Source organism: Nerophis ophidion, linkage group LG24 (assembly GCF_033978795.1).
Source record: "Nerophis ophidion isolate RoL-2023_Sa linkage group LG24, RoL_Noph_v1.0, whole genome shotgun sequence".
NCBI lineage: Eukaryota > Metazoa > Chordata > Actinopteri > Syngnathiformes > Syngnathidae > Nerophis > Nerophis ophidion.
The window spans coordinates 16,650,543-16,665,107 of record NC_084634.1 but is presented as its reverse complement, the minus strand read 5'-3'; the positions used below and the strand labels follow the sequence as shown (position 1 = coordinate 16,665,107).

General features: G+C 37.8%; 1 protein-coding gene across 3 annotated transcripts in view; it reads right to left on the bottom strand.

Moving 5' to 3' along the window:
• Positions 1 to 14,565, bottom strand: part of ism2b (isthmin 2b) — a 48,775-nt gene that overhangs the window by 17,775 nt on the left and 16,435 nt on the right. For 2 of the 3 annotated variants that reach the window (XM_061886387.1, XM_061886388.1), the window contains 2 exons: positions 6,147 to 6,395; positions 2,087 to 2,414 (listed from right to left, as the gene is read on the bottom strand). In XM_061886387.1, the coding sequence (XP_061742371.1) occupies positions 2,087 to 2,414; positions 6,147 to 6,395 (577 nt within the window). The remainder of the gene's footprint in view (positions 1 to 2,086; positions 2,415 to 6,146; positions 6,396 to 14,565) is intronic. The other variant, XM_061886389.1, reaches the window with a different exon arrangement.

Here is a 14,565-nt window from a genome sequence, read left to right as displayed (position 1 = left end):
CGGTTTACTTTCACGAGCTATGGCTCCACGACAGTCTGTATTAGGGATGTATACGTTCACAATTAGGAATCATTACCAGTACTCAACGGTGAGAATGTTTGGTACTTCAGTGTGGTAATAAATAATAATTGTTTTTGATTTTGCAACATTTAAAGATGAACTGATCATGATAACTGCTGTGCAGTTGTTATATCTTATTTTATTATTGCATTTGTAAGTATAATTTAGAAATATAACAAAAAGTTGCAATAGCAAGTCCAAGATGTTAGATGGCATTAGCGTATCATTGTGGTGTGTTGGCGGGTCAGTTCAGTATTTGCTGAATCCAGTCTTTTGTTGGGCCCTAAAATGCGTTAATAGTGTAAGTATTGTACATATTCCTCGCAACTGTTTCATTGTGACGTGCATCTGAGTTGCAGTTAACGTTAACAATTTCGAAGGCTTTGTAATCGCCATGTAAAATCGCTGATGCTAATCAGTAGCATGTCAATAGCAAAGCTAATGTGTATCAGCATCAAACTAGCGCATTTAGTAAAGTGGAGCCTTACAAAACATGTCACCATATGGTAACCGGCAGGATTCGTTCAGTGCCAAGAAAGTACCGCATTCAGTACCCATCCCTTGTGTGTAGTGTAGTATGTTTAGCTATTCCTCAAACTAAACAAATTAAAGCTAGCGAAAACACAACATTGCACGGAACAAAATCTCTACTGTTTGTCAAAATAATAGGGGTGTCGAAAAAATTGATTTTTGAAAAAATAGCGAGTCTTATTCGCAATGATTGTTAATCGATTAATATATATATATATATATATATATATATATATATATGTATATGTATATATACACATATATATATATATATACACATACAAATATATATGTGTATATATATATATATATGTATGTGTATATATACACATACAAATATATATGTGTATGTATATATATACGCATGTACATATATGTGTGTAATATATATATATATATATATATATATATATATATATATATATATACATATATATATATATATATATATATATATGTCCTGTTAAGCCAGTCAGACAAATCCTAGTGTTGGTGTAGATCAGTGGTTCTCAAATGGGGGTACTTGAAGGTATGCCAAGGGGTACGTGAGGTTTTTTTTAAATATTCTAAAAAGAGCAACAATTCAAAAGTCCTTTATAAATATATTTATTGAATAATAATACGACAATAATAATAATAATTCAACAAAATATGAATGTAAGTTCATAAACTGTGAAAAGAAATGCAACAATCCAATATTCTGTGTTGACAGGTAGATTTTTTGTGAACATGTTCCATAAATATTGACGTTAAATATTTATTTTTTTGTGAAGAAATGTTTAGAATTAACTATCACAATCCCCAAAGAGGGCACTTTAAGTTGATGATTACTTCTTTGTATAGAAATCTTTATTTATAATTGAATCACTTGTTTATTTTTCAACAAGTTTTTAGTTATTTTTATATCTTTTTTTCCAAATAGTTCAAGAAAGACCACTTCTAATGAGCAATATTTTGCATTGTTAATCAGTTAAATAAATCAGAAGGTGATGACATAGTGCTGTATTTTACTTCTTTATCTCTTTTTTCAACCAAAAATGCTTTGTTCTGATTAGGGGGTACTTGAATTAAAAAAAATATTCAGAGGGGGTACATCACTGAAAAAAGTTTGAGAATCACTGGTGTAGATGATCATACCTGCAGTACAGACTGACTTCAGAAAATAGGAGTTTTGCATACTTCTCTTGTTGCCTTATTGGTATTTGACTTGATTACATGTTTGGGTAGGATTTTATGAAACAAAAACAATTTTCTTTTAAGTAATATAGAAATGTATCACAACTGTAATTTTCTTTTATGGATGAATGTAGTTAGTCATGGAACTGACATTCAATGTTATAAAAAAAATTAATAGATTTTTATTTGACAATCTTTTTGAATGGAGAATTAATTCTGAATTGAATCGTTAGCCCCAAGAGTCGAATCGAATCAAATTGTGGGGTGCCCAAAGATTCACAGCTCGACTAATTAATGCGACTTGGGTAAGGGTACTTACTAAACTTACCATAGTAGGTCTGTATTGGATCCCAGCCTTCGTTCCATTGGCTGTCCCAATCTCCGCCCACTCCACTGAGTAAGGACTCCTCACTGCCGTAATCTATCAAATAGTCTTCCTCCTCTTCTTCACCGGTTTCCTCCATGGCCGACCGGCTGCTGCTGTCCTCACTTGAATCAGTGTAGCTCCAGAAAAGCGGCCAGAAAAGCTTCTTTCCTCCGAGCCATTCCACTGAGGAAGAAGAGGAAGATACTGGTATCCACTCGTTGTCTTTGGCCAGGTCCATCTCTACCTCCATCTGAGGGTCGTCCACAACCTCAATTGTGACCTGCATGGAGACCAATTATCAACCAACAATTAGCGATGTTGTTATTGTAAGCGCTAACTCAGAGGAAGTACTTTTAGTAAAATAGCCCCTTGATCATGGAGGTAAGGTAGCTCGTTCAGCCATTGACATCTGTCAGCATCCTAGTGAGAGCAGACATTGTACAGTTAGTGATTGTTTTATTATGTTCGTAGGGTGTATTTCTTGTTTAGCACTTAGCAGTAGTGGTACACTATGTTTAGTTGTTAGCCATATCTTGCTATCATTTATGTACAATTTACGTTGCAAAAAATAGGAAGACATATGTGTTCTTGTCTCACAAAGGGGGTGTGAAAAGTGGAGTTCTCATTTAATGACATATTTTATAAGATATTACAATAATTTCCTTTGTCACCTGTAACACAAGGCTAAAATGACAATGTTTTGCCCAGATAGCTTTGCACATTTGAGCATCCTACCGGCCTTCTTCATTCATGGTATCGTATATATTTACAGTATAGTGAACTGGTTGAGACATTAAAGTAGGGGCTGGGTATTGGCAAGGATTTCATGATACAATGCCTATCATGATACTTGAGTCACAATGTGACATATTGTGATATTCTACATAGTTAGACCCAACTGCGCCCAAGACCCAACCTGGGGGCTGATTATTTTAGGTTGTCCTGAAGAATTTGGAGGTAATCCTTCTTTTTCATTATCCCAGTTAAAGCACCAGTTCCATTGGCAGCAAAAGATACTACCACTACCATGCTTGACGGTGGGAATGGTGTTCCTGGTAATAAAGGCCTCACCTTTTCTCCTCCAAACATATTGCTGGGTATTGTGGCCAAACAGCTCAATTTTTGTTTCATCTGACATCACATGGACAAAGATAAGAACTTCTGGAGAAACGTTCTATGGTCAGATGAAACAAAAATTGAGCGATCGTCCATGTCCAAATTGCAATGTATCTAAAATAATCGATTTTCGAAAAAATAGCGAGTCTTATTTGAAATGAGTGTTAATCGATAAAAATCTATTATATATATATATATATATATATATATATTATATATATATATGTATATATATATATACATATATATATAAATATACATATATAGATACATACATACATACATAAATATATATACATACATACATAAATACATATACATACATACATAAATACATATACACATATACATACATACATACATACATATATATACAGTATATATATATTTTTTTGTTTTGCTTTTTTTGTTTTTTATAAGAAACCATTTTCTAAAATACATTTTTAAGCCATCGCCATGCAACTAAAAGGAGATTTTATAACCTGTAACCTGTTTTGTAGAAGTTTTACTATATTATACCAAAAACTATATTGTGAGAATCGTGATGAATCAAAAACGATTCTGAATCGAATTGTCACCTCAGGAATCAGAATTGGATTTAATTGTTATCTGCCCAAAGACTCACACTCCTAGTTCAAGATGTAGATTTTGACTCGACGTCAAGAAGGAAAAGGTACAAACTTGAATGGCTTTGTGCCGAGACGATCACGGAAGAGAACGTCATGTGATGACGACATTGACAGGCATGCGTCCTCACTGGCATGATTTGCACAAGCCAGCCAGACGTGAGTATTCAAGAAGCCAAATCATCCTCTCAAGGAGAGAATGTGAGCATTTGTTCCAGACAACTACCGGTACTTCTCATTAACTCTATGAGTCACCGTTAATGCTACTTTGTTTCAGCAGACGCAGAGAGAGAAAAAATGTCATGTTGTTCGGTATGTTTTACCATGCTGTTGCTATTAAGAGAGCTCAGGAGGTAAAACAATTTGGAATTTACCTGACATTTTGGGGAAATATTTTTTAGAATTAATAAAAATAGTCTTTGAGCACACAGTCTAGCACTGGAGCAATTATTTTTGCTTTTTCTTTAGCTTTTCCCCACAACTTGCAGTCTGGAACAGTTTCCCAATCATTATTACCAAGGCACATATTTTGCATTAGTTAATTCTCACACAACAAGCATGTCATGACGTATTAGAGGTGGGAATTGCGATCCGATTCCTGGGGTGAAGATTCGATTCAGAATCAATTCTCACTTGTAACACGATTCTCTTATCATGTAAATTATGATAAAACCTTTTCAAGGCAGGAAATTAAAGCTCCTTTTGGCTGGTGACATAACTTCTATGCATGGTGTTGGCCTAAAAAACATTTGTTTACAAAAATCCATAATGTTAATTACAAAAACTACAAATTGATTTGGAACCGGTATAAACTAAAAATATAGATTTGGATGTCTATCGATTTTTTTAAGCACCCCAAATATGAATGTCAACAGGTGGAAACTTGGCTTAATTATGCACTTACTACCACCTAGTAGAAGGGTATTTAATAGGGGTATGAATTTTTGGGCACTTAACAATGTCATATCCGTCAGATTCCTGGGGTGACGATTTGATGATTCGATTCAACAAGATTCTCGTGATATATACTTTGGTATACAAGTTATAATAAAACCTTTTAAAAACGGGTTACAAAAGCTCCTCTTGGCTGGTGACATACGACTTATACACGCAGTGTTTGCCTAAAAAACTGATTTTTAATAATTTGTTTACAAGAATCAACAATGTTAATGAATCTGACAAAAGAAAAAAAAGCAACTCTAACCCAAGTCCAGCTTTATGAAACAGCAGAGGAAACATCTTAGGATATACTGTACATTTACTAACAGATGATAAAACATACAAACACATTATAAAAAAAAGGGAAAACACAAATTCAATACAAGCAACAGAATCAATAATAATAGTAATAATAATAATGATGATAATACAAATAATAATTGTTTAATGTTTGATTCAATAATTGATTTTTTTTTAATTTGCAAAAAAAATTATATATTTTTTAATTATTAATTATTTAAATTTATTCTCGAAAATTATAAATTGGTTTGGAACTGGATGAAATAAAAAATGGGATTTGGATGTCAATCGATTTTTTTAAAGCACCCAGAGTATGAATGTCAACAGGAGGATACTTGGCTTAATTATGCACCTCCTGCCACCTAGTGGAAGGGTATTTAATAAGAATATGATATGAGTAGTATATGAGTAGTCAGGGTTCAATCTTGTGCTCGGGATCTTTCAGTGCAGAGTTTGCATGTCCTCCCCGTGAATGCGTGGTTTCCCTCCAGGTACTCCGGCTTCCTCCCACTTCAAAAGACATGCACCTGGGGATAGGTTGATTGGCAACATTAAATTGGCCCTAGTGTGTGAATGTGAGTGTGAATGTTGTCTGTCTATCTGTGTTGGCCCTGTGATGGGGTGGCGACTTGTCCAGGGTGTACACCGCCTTCCGCCCGATTGTAGCTGAAATAGGCACCAGCGCCCCCCGCTACCCCAAAGGGAATAAGCGGTAGAAAATAGATGGATGGATGGATGGATGGATGATATGAGTCAGATTCCTGGAGTGACAATTCGATTCATAAACGATTCATACCAAAAGATTATCATTGTTATTTAGTATAATAATTATGATAAAAAACTTTTTCAAAACAGGTTAGAGATGATAAAAGCTCATTTTGGTTGCATGGACAAGGCCTAAAAACGTTTTCGAAAATTGACTCTTATAATTTCGGACCAATAAGGTGAAAAAGGACTGTGGTTGGGAATGCTCTAGATTAGAATACGGCATACACAAAGGAAGTGACGTGCACTCGCTACTCAGCGCTTACCTGAATGTTGGGGTTTTGAGAGTTCACATCCGCATTTGCCAGGTCTGGAAAGTTCTTCAAATCCAGGATGAAGGGTTTGGTTTCTTCCTCGGGTTCGGGCTGAGGAAGTACGCCCACGGAGCGGTGCTGAGGGTGGGGCCACCTTCTCTGATGGCTGTGGGGCTCCGGCATACTTTGCACCTGGTTCTCCCTCTCCAAGTCGCCGGCGTCATACTGGATCCCGACGCTCTGGACCGGGTGGCCGTGACCCTGAAGGCAAACACACATCGTACAACGTGTTTTTATCTGGGCGACAAATACATCTCATTTAAAAATCTCTACATAAAGGTAAACATGGTAGAGTATGGGAGCCAGTAGCTACAAAACAGCTAAGCACACAACAGCCCACAAACTAGACATGAGCAATAAGTGTCCCTTTTTAAACAATATTGCAGTGTAAAACAGCATGTGTCAAAACAAACAAGTATCAAATAATTATAGTTGCATATTACTTACACATAAAAGGTATGTATTAAAGCATATTAGAGAGTAGCCAGAAATAAACATGTCTGCATCATTCAACTTACGGTGTCATGTGCTAAACCCAATGGATTGTTGCAGCCACTCGGTGTCGCCAAATACAAATGACCACTCAACTTCAACTCAAAGACAGCATAAGTCTATTCCAGACAATTAATAATAAATACGATAGGGTTTTTCGAACATACCATTGTTCTGTTTGAATACTTTGACTTGCTCAAACCTTTCCTGACATTGCGCACTACAAAATAAAGTATGTATGATTAAGGAGTGGGGAACAAATAGTGACATGGCAATATATCTGATCCACTTTCTGTACATTTGTAATAAACGAAAATGGATCATTTGAATTACACAGTTTGTCCAATTAATTAATACTGTATTCAGAGCACTTACACTATATAACTTGTATTTAACATTTTAAATTAGTTAGCAACCGTTGCGCAAATAAATATAAACTGTTTTTGATAGTAAAATAATGTTTTTATTGCAACATTTAAAAAATGAGCTGATTATGATAACTGCTAATTTGCTTTAATAACACATTTCTGAATCTTATCTCGTGACATGGGTGCAATCCAATGCGCATTCATCTGTGCGCTCTGCTGAGCGCACCTTCAAGAGCGGGCAAGGCCTGCACCAGTCCGGTTGCAGCAAGCAGCTGCAATCAATCGCTGTCAATCGACACACCTGTCGCTGACGACGAGACCTTCCTTCATAAGCCAGCACAACCTGCTATCCCGTGCCAGAATGTAGTTTCCTGTTCATTACAGTAAGCCGATTTGTTAAGGTCTATGCGAACTCTTTGCTCTCTGTGTTTTCTCCCCCGTCGTGTTCATTGTCTCGTGTCCTCCTTGTCACCTCTCTCCAGCCCGCCTTCGTTCCCACGTCACGAGCTGTGTGTTCCCTTTGGTTCCCTGGCTGCATCTTGGATCTCGACCTCCCGCCTGGACACGAACTTTGATGCCTGTCTCCACCCCTCGACTACCTGCCTGTCTCACAGACCTTTCGAGCCTGCCTTTTCCCTCCGGGACTTCCGCCTCTCGCTCAACACTCGGATAACACACATTTAATTCACACACATAGTCACACATCATAAATCTTTTTGGATTAGTTTACACACTTCATTTCTGATTATTATATCCATCCATCCATTTTCTACCGCTTATTCCCTTTCGGGGTCGCGGGGGGCGCTGGCGCCTATCTCAGCTACAATCGGGCGGAAGGCGGGGTACACCCTGGACAAGTCACCACCTCATCGCAGGGCCAACACAGATAGACAGACAACATTCACACTCACATTCACACACTAGGGCCAATTTAGTGTTGCCAATCAACCTATCCCCAGGTGCATGTCTTTGGAAGTGGGAGGAAGCCGGAGTACCCGGAGGGAACCCACGCATTCACGGGGAGAACATGCAAACTCCACACAGAAAGATCCCAAGCCTGGATTTGAACCCAGGACTGCAGGAACTTCTTATTGTGAGGCAGACGCACTAACCCCTCTTCCACCGTGAAGCCCTATATATATATATATATATATATATATATATATATATATATATATACAATAAGTTGTGATTACAGTTGCAAGTCCAAGACGTTAGATGGCAGTAATATATCGTTTATGGTGGGTTGGCCAGTCAGTTCAGACTTTGCTGAATGTAGTCTTTTGTTGCATCCTAAAAAATATTAATACGGTAAGTATTGTACTTATTACACACCAGCTGTTTGATCACAACGTTCATCTTAGTTGCAGTTTTCACCAACACATTTGGAGGTGTCAACATGCAAATCGGTAATGCTAATCAGTAGCATGTCAATAGCAAAGCCAATGTTTTTATTAGTCAATTTTTTTGTTGGCCTCAAAATTCAGTGCTCCTGGACTGATTGCTAAGTGCAGAAATGGCAAGATTGGGTTGGCAACCAAGCATGAGGTCACGCGCAACCCAGGTACCGTAACATGGAACTTTTGGATTTTACGTGATTCGGTGCCAAAAAGGTAACGGTTTCGGTACCCATCCCTAAATAGCAATAGTGTGCCGTGACATATATCGTATCATCAAGGAATGAAAAAGTTGCAGTGCAGTCCTCCTGATGTATAGAAATGTATTAATGAGCGTGACAACAATCGGTATTCTGTTTTCTGGAAGAAAATCTGAAAAATGTCTATCGCTTTGCAGATTGTTCAGCAGAGCCTCTGTGGCCAAGTGACCAACCGGCATTTGTGTCGTTCTTTTTTTTTTTCCCACAGCAGTCATTGCATCCAGGCATGGGGACAAAGAGGGGCCTGTGCCAGAAAGATCCCCTTTTAGCTTTAATGAGAGGGCCTGGGAGGCGTGAGACCCCTGTGTTGGTGTGTGTGTGTGTGTGTGCGTGCATGTATGCCCCGAGCTAGGGCCACGACGACCACCCCGCATTTTAACTTGAAAGAAGGACTCGGATGACAAAAATAGCATCAAACGGTAACAAGTATCGCAATATTTCTTTGAGTGCTGCACCTTTGTCAACATGTCCGGCGTCGGACTCAAAGACGGTAGCAGTTTGTGGCCTACACGCATGGTTGTCAGAGTGGGGCGGATCCGGGAGGAAATGTCTGCATTAATGACTTACAGTTATGGCATCCAGAACAGCACGTACTTTCTACTCAGCGCCTGTGATCGTCCCATAAAGAAGTTATGCGGAGGCTCCGATGCAAGCATGTGAACACAAAAAAACGCCTGTTTAGAAAATAAGCATGTCAAGCATGACGAATGACACACGATGCCAATGCGGCCCCCTCTGCAAGTATGTCATGTCCCGTCGCAGGGGTTTCATGCAGAGATCCACCGATATTCCATCCATCCATCTGCTACCGCTAGTCCCCAAGGGACAAGCGGTAAAAAAAATAACACACTGAAAAGGTGTGTTATTGTTTGTGCTATGGCGCCATCTTTTGAACGATTCACTCACTGCGGCTGCTGCATTGCCCTTCGGTTTAAGACTGAGCATTCAACCGGAAGTGCTATTCCATCTTATAGCCGTTCATAGTGTTCCTACTTGTTTGGATTCTTCATTCATCACACAAAGCAATGCTTGTTAAGTTTTACAATATAACTAAAACAACTAAACCGTCCCATGTGGGATGTCTGTAGGAGTGATTTCATGCTATTTATATGTGCTGTGGTGATTTAATGAATCTAGTGTCGTTAGCATTAGTTAATATGCTAACATGCTTACGAGTGTCTGTATTAGTATTATCAACTTACAACAGCATTTTTTTTTTGTATTCTCATAATTCACCAAGACATTACCGTGGAGTGATTGGAGAGCCAGCTTCTGCAGCTAGTAGGTCCATGACAATGACTTCAGTTTTAATAATAATGGATTAGATTTTGTTTAGCGCTTTTCTAGACACTCAAATCGCTTCACAAAGAAGTGAGAACCCATCATTCATTTACAGTTGGTGGTGGTAAGCTACATCTGTAGCCACAGCTGCCCTGGACTGACTAAAAGAAGCGTGGCTGCCAGTTCACGCCTACGGCCCCTCCGACCACCACCTATCATTCATCATTCATTCACCAGTGTGAGCGGCACTGGGGGTAAGGGTGAAGTGTCCTGCCCAAGGCAACAACAGCAGTGATTTGGATCTCAAATGTCTGGCACGGCTGCTCACCCCGCCATGCCGCTTTGTTTGATCAGCCGTTTTACTGCTGTTTTACAGGCACTGTTTGGAAATCATTAAGGTATGTAAATAAACATTTCCAAAATATCTCCATGTAAGTAACTAATATTACAATGCATCTGCGACTTGTAGTCCAGTGCTCCTAATATATGGGGGAAAATGTATTTGAAAATGTAGTGTGTGTGGCTTATATGCCGGTGCACTCTATAGTCTGGAAAATACGGATCATTTGATTTTGTAGTTTTTTTTATAAATTTGCAAACATTTCTAAGAAGACTTTTTCACATTTTTATTATGGGGTATTGTGTGTAACATTTTGAGGACAAAAATGTATTAATTCTATTTTGGAATAAGTCATAAGAAAATGTGGAAAAATGTAGCAATGCGAATACTTTCTGCATGCAGTATATTGGCATGTCGAGAGTCTTCTTGTTGGTATGTGAGGTATGCAGCGAGTAAAACATCAATATTAGGGATGTCCAATAATATTGGACTGCCGATATTATCGGCCGATAAATGCTTTAAAATGTAATATCGGAGGTTATTGGTATCAGTATCAAAATTATCAGTATCGGTTTCAAAAAGTTAAATTTATGACTTTTTAAAACGCCGATGTTTACATGGACGTAGGGAGAAGTTCAGAGAGCCAATAAACCTTAAAGGCACTGCCTTTGCGTGCCGGCCCAGTCACATAATATCAACGTTTTTTCACACACTAACGTGAATGCAACGCAAACTTGATCAACAGCCATACAGGTCACACTAAGGGTGGCCGTATAAACAACTTTAACACTGTTACAAATATGTGCCACACTGTGAACCCACACCAAACAAGAATGACAAACACATTTTGGGAGAACATCCCCACCGTAACATAACATAAACACAACAGAACAAAAAACCAGGACCCCTTGCAGCACTAACTCTTCTGGGAGGCTACAATATACACCCTTGCTACCACCTACCGCCCGCCCCCCACCTCAACCCCGCCCAGCTCAACCTCCTCATGCTTTCATTTCCCAAATTCCAAGCTGCTGTTTTGAGGCATGTTAAAAAAAATAATGCACTTTGTGACTTCCATAATAAATATGGCAGTGCCATTTTAGCATTTTTTTTCATAGCGTGAGTTGATTTTTTGGGGGGAAAACCTTGTTACATTGTTTAATGCATCCATCGGGGCATCACAACATAATTAGGCATAATAATGTGTTAATTCCTCGACTGTATATATATTGGTATCGGTGGATATCGGTATCGGCAATTAAGAGTTGGACAATATCGGAATATCGGACGGATATCAGTAAAAAAGCCATTATCGGACATCACTAATCAATACCATATTTGTTTTCCGATTTGTGTTGTGCTTTTTGGGGGTAAGGTTACAAGGAACACTTAAAACATTGATTTTAAAAAAAATCCTTGAAACATGGCTTTTACCAGAAGGTGTGGACATGGAATTCAGGTATTCTATGCCGCGACAATCACAAAAAAGTCCGGGGAGATCCTTTAGGGACTGAATATTCCACACCCAAACAGCTACCACAACTCAGTAGTCACATGCTTTCACGTCGTCCTGCAACACATCTGGATCGTGTGTTGTATATCCTCCCCCTCGCCTCCCCTGATTCTGCTCTCCTCCTCCGACGAGGGGCTCTCCTGATCAAAGGCCCGCAAGGCTGACGGCATGTGGCGTGTGTGGAACAGGAACACCGTATGGACCTCAGCCTGGCCTCCGGACGTATTCTCCCGTCTCAGAGAGAAGTTCAGGCATTGGGTAAAGTTCATTGAAGTGCACATGACGACTCAGGTGCTGGAACGCGGCGAAAGAGAGCTATGGAAGCTGGAGTGGTGTGGAGAAGGTTTGATTTACGCGCACATATCAAAGGCGTCTGTACTTGGCTGTTTCCAAACCATTACAGAACAACAATAAACTTCACCCCCTTCTCTTTGATCCCCATCCCCTGCAATGGGCAAACATGGCCGGATCGGGGTGAGGGTGTCCAACAGGTCTCCATACTTGAGATAGACCGCCGCCTCTTCTTGTGTTCTCCGAAACAGGAAATTCCGCATTAACACAAAAAAAGCCAAAGCAAACAATGAGATGAATGACTTTTGACCCCGAGCTGCAGCGCATGATGGCCTTATTTTGGTTACATAAGCACATGGCTACCTCCCCTGCTAATCTCTCCTTACACAGCCAGGGAAGGCACAGAGTCATGCCTTTTTTTTGCTTGGACATCAGGGGAACACATGAGGAGAGTAAAGAGGAGCCAACAGAGGCCACACAAGAAGGACAGGAAGTGAACCCTGACACAAACACACTTTGATCCCACTCTGTCCACGTGCAACACAAACATTCTCTGGATTATGTGTATAAGAACGATGGATGGGGTTATGATGGCAAATTTTACTATACATGACAGGAGTGTGTACACCAACCTTAAAGGTGTTGAAGAAAAATCGATTCACACGCCAATTGTGATTCTAAATCGATCATCAGTTTTCGAAAATCACTTTAAGAAAAATTTTTAAATTCATTTTTTTTAAATAAAATGTTTCCTTTTTTTTTTTTTTAAGAATCTATGTTTAAAAATACATCTTTAGGTCACAGCCAATAGAAGTTTTTGTAACCTGTTTTAAAAAAATGTTTGTACAATTTTAATACCTGACAATATGAGAGCTTCAAAATTGTAATTTGTATTTGTTGCGATTCTAAATTGATTAATAATTAAAAAAATACAATTAAAATAGTAATAAAATTTTTTTTTTTAAATCATCTTTTTTTAAAAAGTCGCTTACTCGCTACAAGTATGCGCCACACAATAGCAGCCAGGAAAGGTAATCTGTTTTGAAAAGTTTGTATTATATATTTCATACCAAATGATATGAGTACTCAAATTTATTTGATTTATTATGATTCTAAATTGAATAATTAATAAAAATCGACACACAAAATTTGATAAACAATGTTTTAAGTACTTTTTTTTTAAAAGAATCTATGTCTTGAAATACATTTTTAGGCCAGTATACATCATACATCAGCAGCCAAGAGAAGTTAACTGTTTTTATTGTATATTTCATACAAAATACTATGAGTGCTCAATTTTTTTGGACATATTACGATTCTAAATTGATTAAGAATTTTCAAAAACGGGTTAACAAAAATTCATTTTATATATATATATATATATATATATATACACATACATACATACATACAGGGTTTCCCAAACATTAATTTATTTGTTGCGGCCCGCCACGAAAGAATTACGGCCGCCACAGATGAAAAAAAAATAAAAAAAATAAAAATAATATATATATTTTTTTTTTTCGGCTTTTGACTCGCTCGACCGCTCATAAAAGCAATGGGACTCTGTCTGTGAACGGAGCTTGTAGTTACATATTATATAAATATGTAAATGTAAATGTTATATAAACATGTATATAAACATGTACATAAAGTGTTTTAATTATATTCCAACTCCGCGTTCTTCTTGCCACCCCAGCCGCCAAACTACACCACCACAAATAGATGCCTGACCTGTGGGAAACACTGTATATATATTATATATATATATCAGACCAAATACTATGAGTGCACTTTTTTTTATTACGAATTTAAATTGATTAATAATTAATAAAAATCAATAAAAAAAATTCCATACATTTTTTTTTTAAATAAAAAAAAAATCTATTCAAGAATATATGTTTAAAAAACTTTTTTTTAGGCCATCTACACACTTAGACTTAGACTTCCTTTTATTGTTATTCAAATTTGAACTTTGCAGTAAAGATAACAATGAAATGTTGTTGCATTAGCTCGTAGTAGTGCAGGATAAAAGAGCAATAAGGTGCAGATATAATATAAGATATAAGGTGCTTACTCGCTGCAAGTATAAGTCAGACGTCAGCAGCATAGAAAAGAAATCTGCTTTTAATATATATTTCATTCTAAGAATATATTTTTTTAAAAGACAGTTGTTTTTTTTAGGCCATCTTCACTCTTAATGAGTCAGCAGACTGGAGGAGCTTGTGTAACCTGTTTCGGAATGTTTAATTATCATTTTCATTACAAATACCAGGGTGGTGCTGAAAAAAAAAAAAGATTCACAATCACAATCGCAATTTTTATTTATTCGGATTATAAATCGATTCAAAAATTTGGAGAATCGATTCGTAAATCGATTTCCTGCTTAGGCTGTTGCCCCCGCGACCCGACAAGCGGAAGAAGATGGA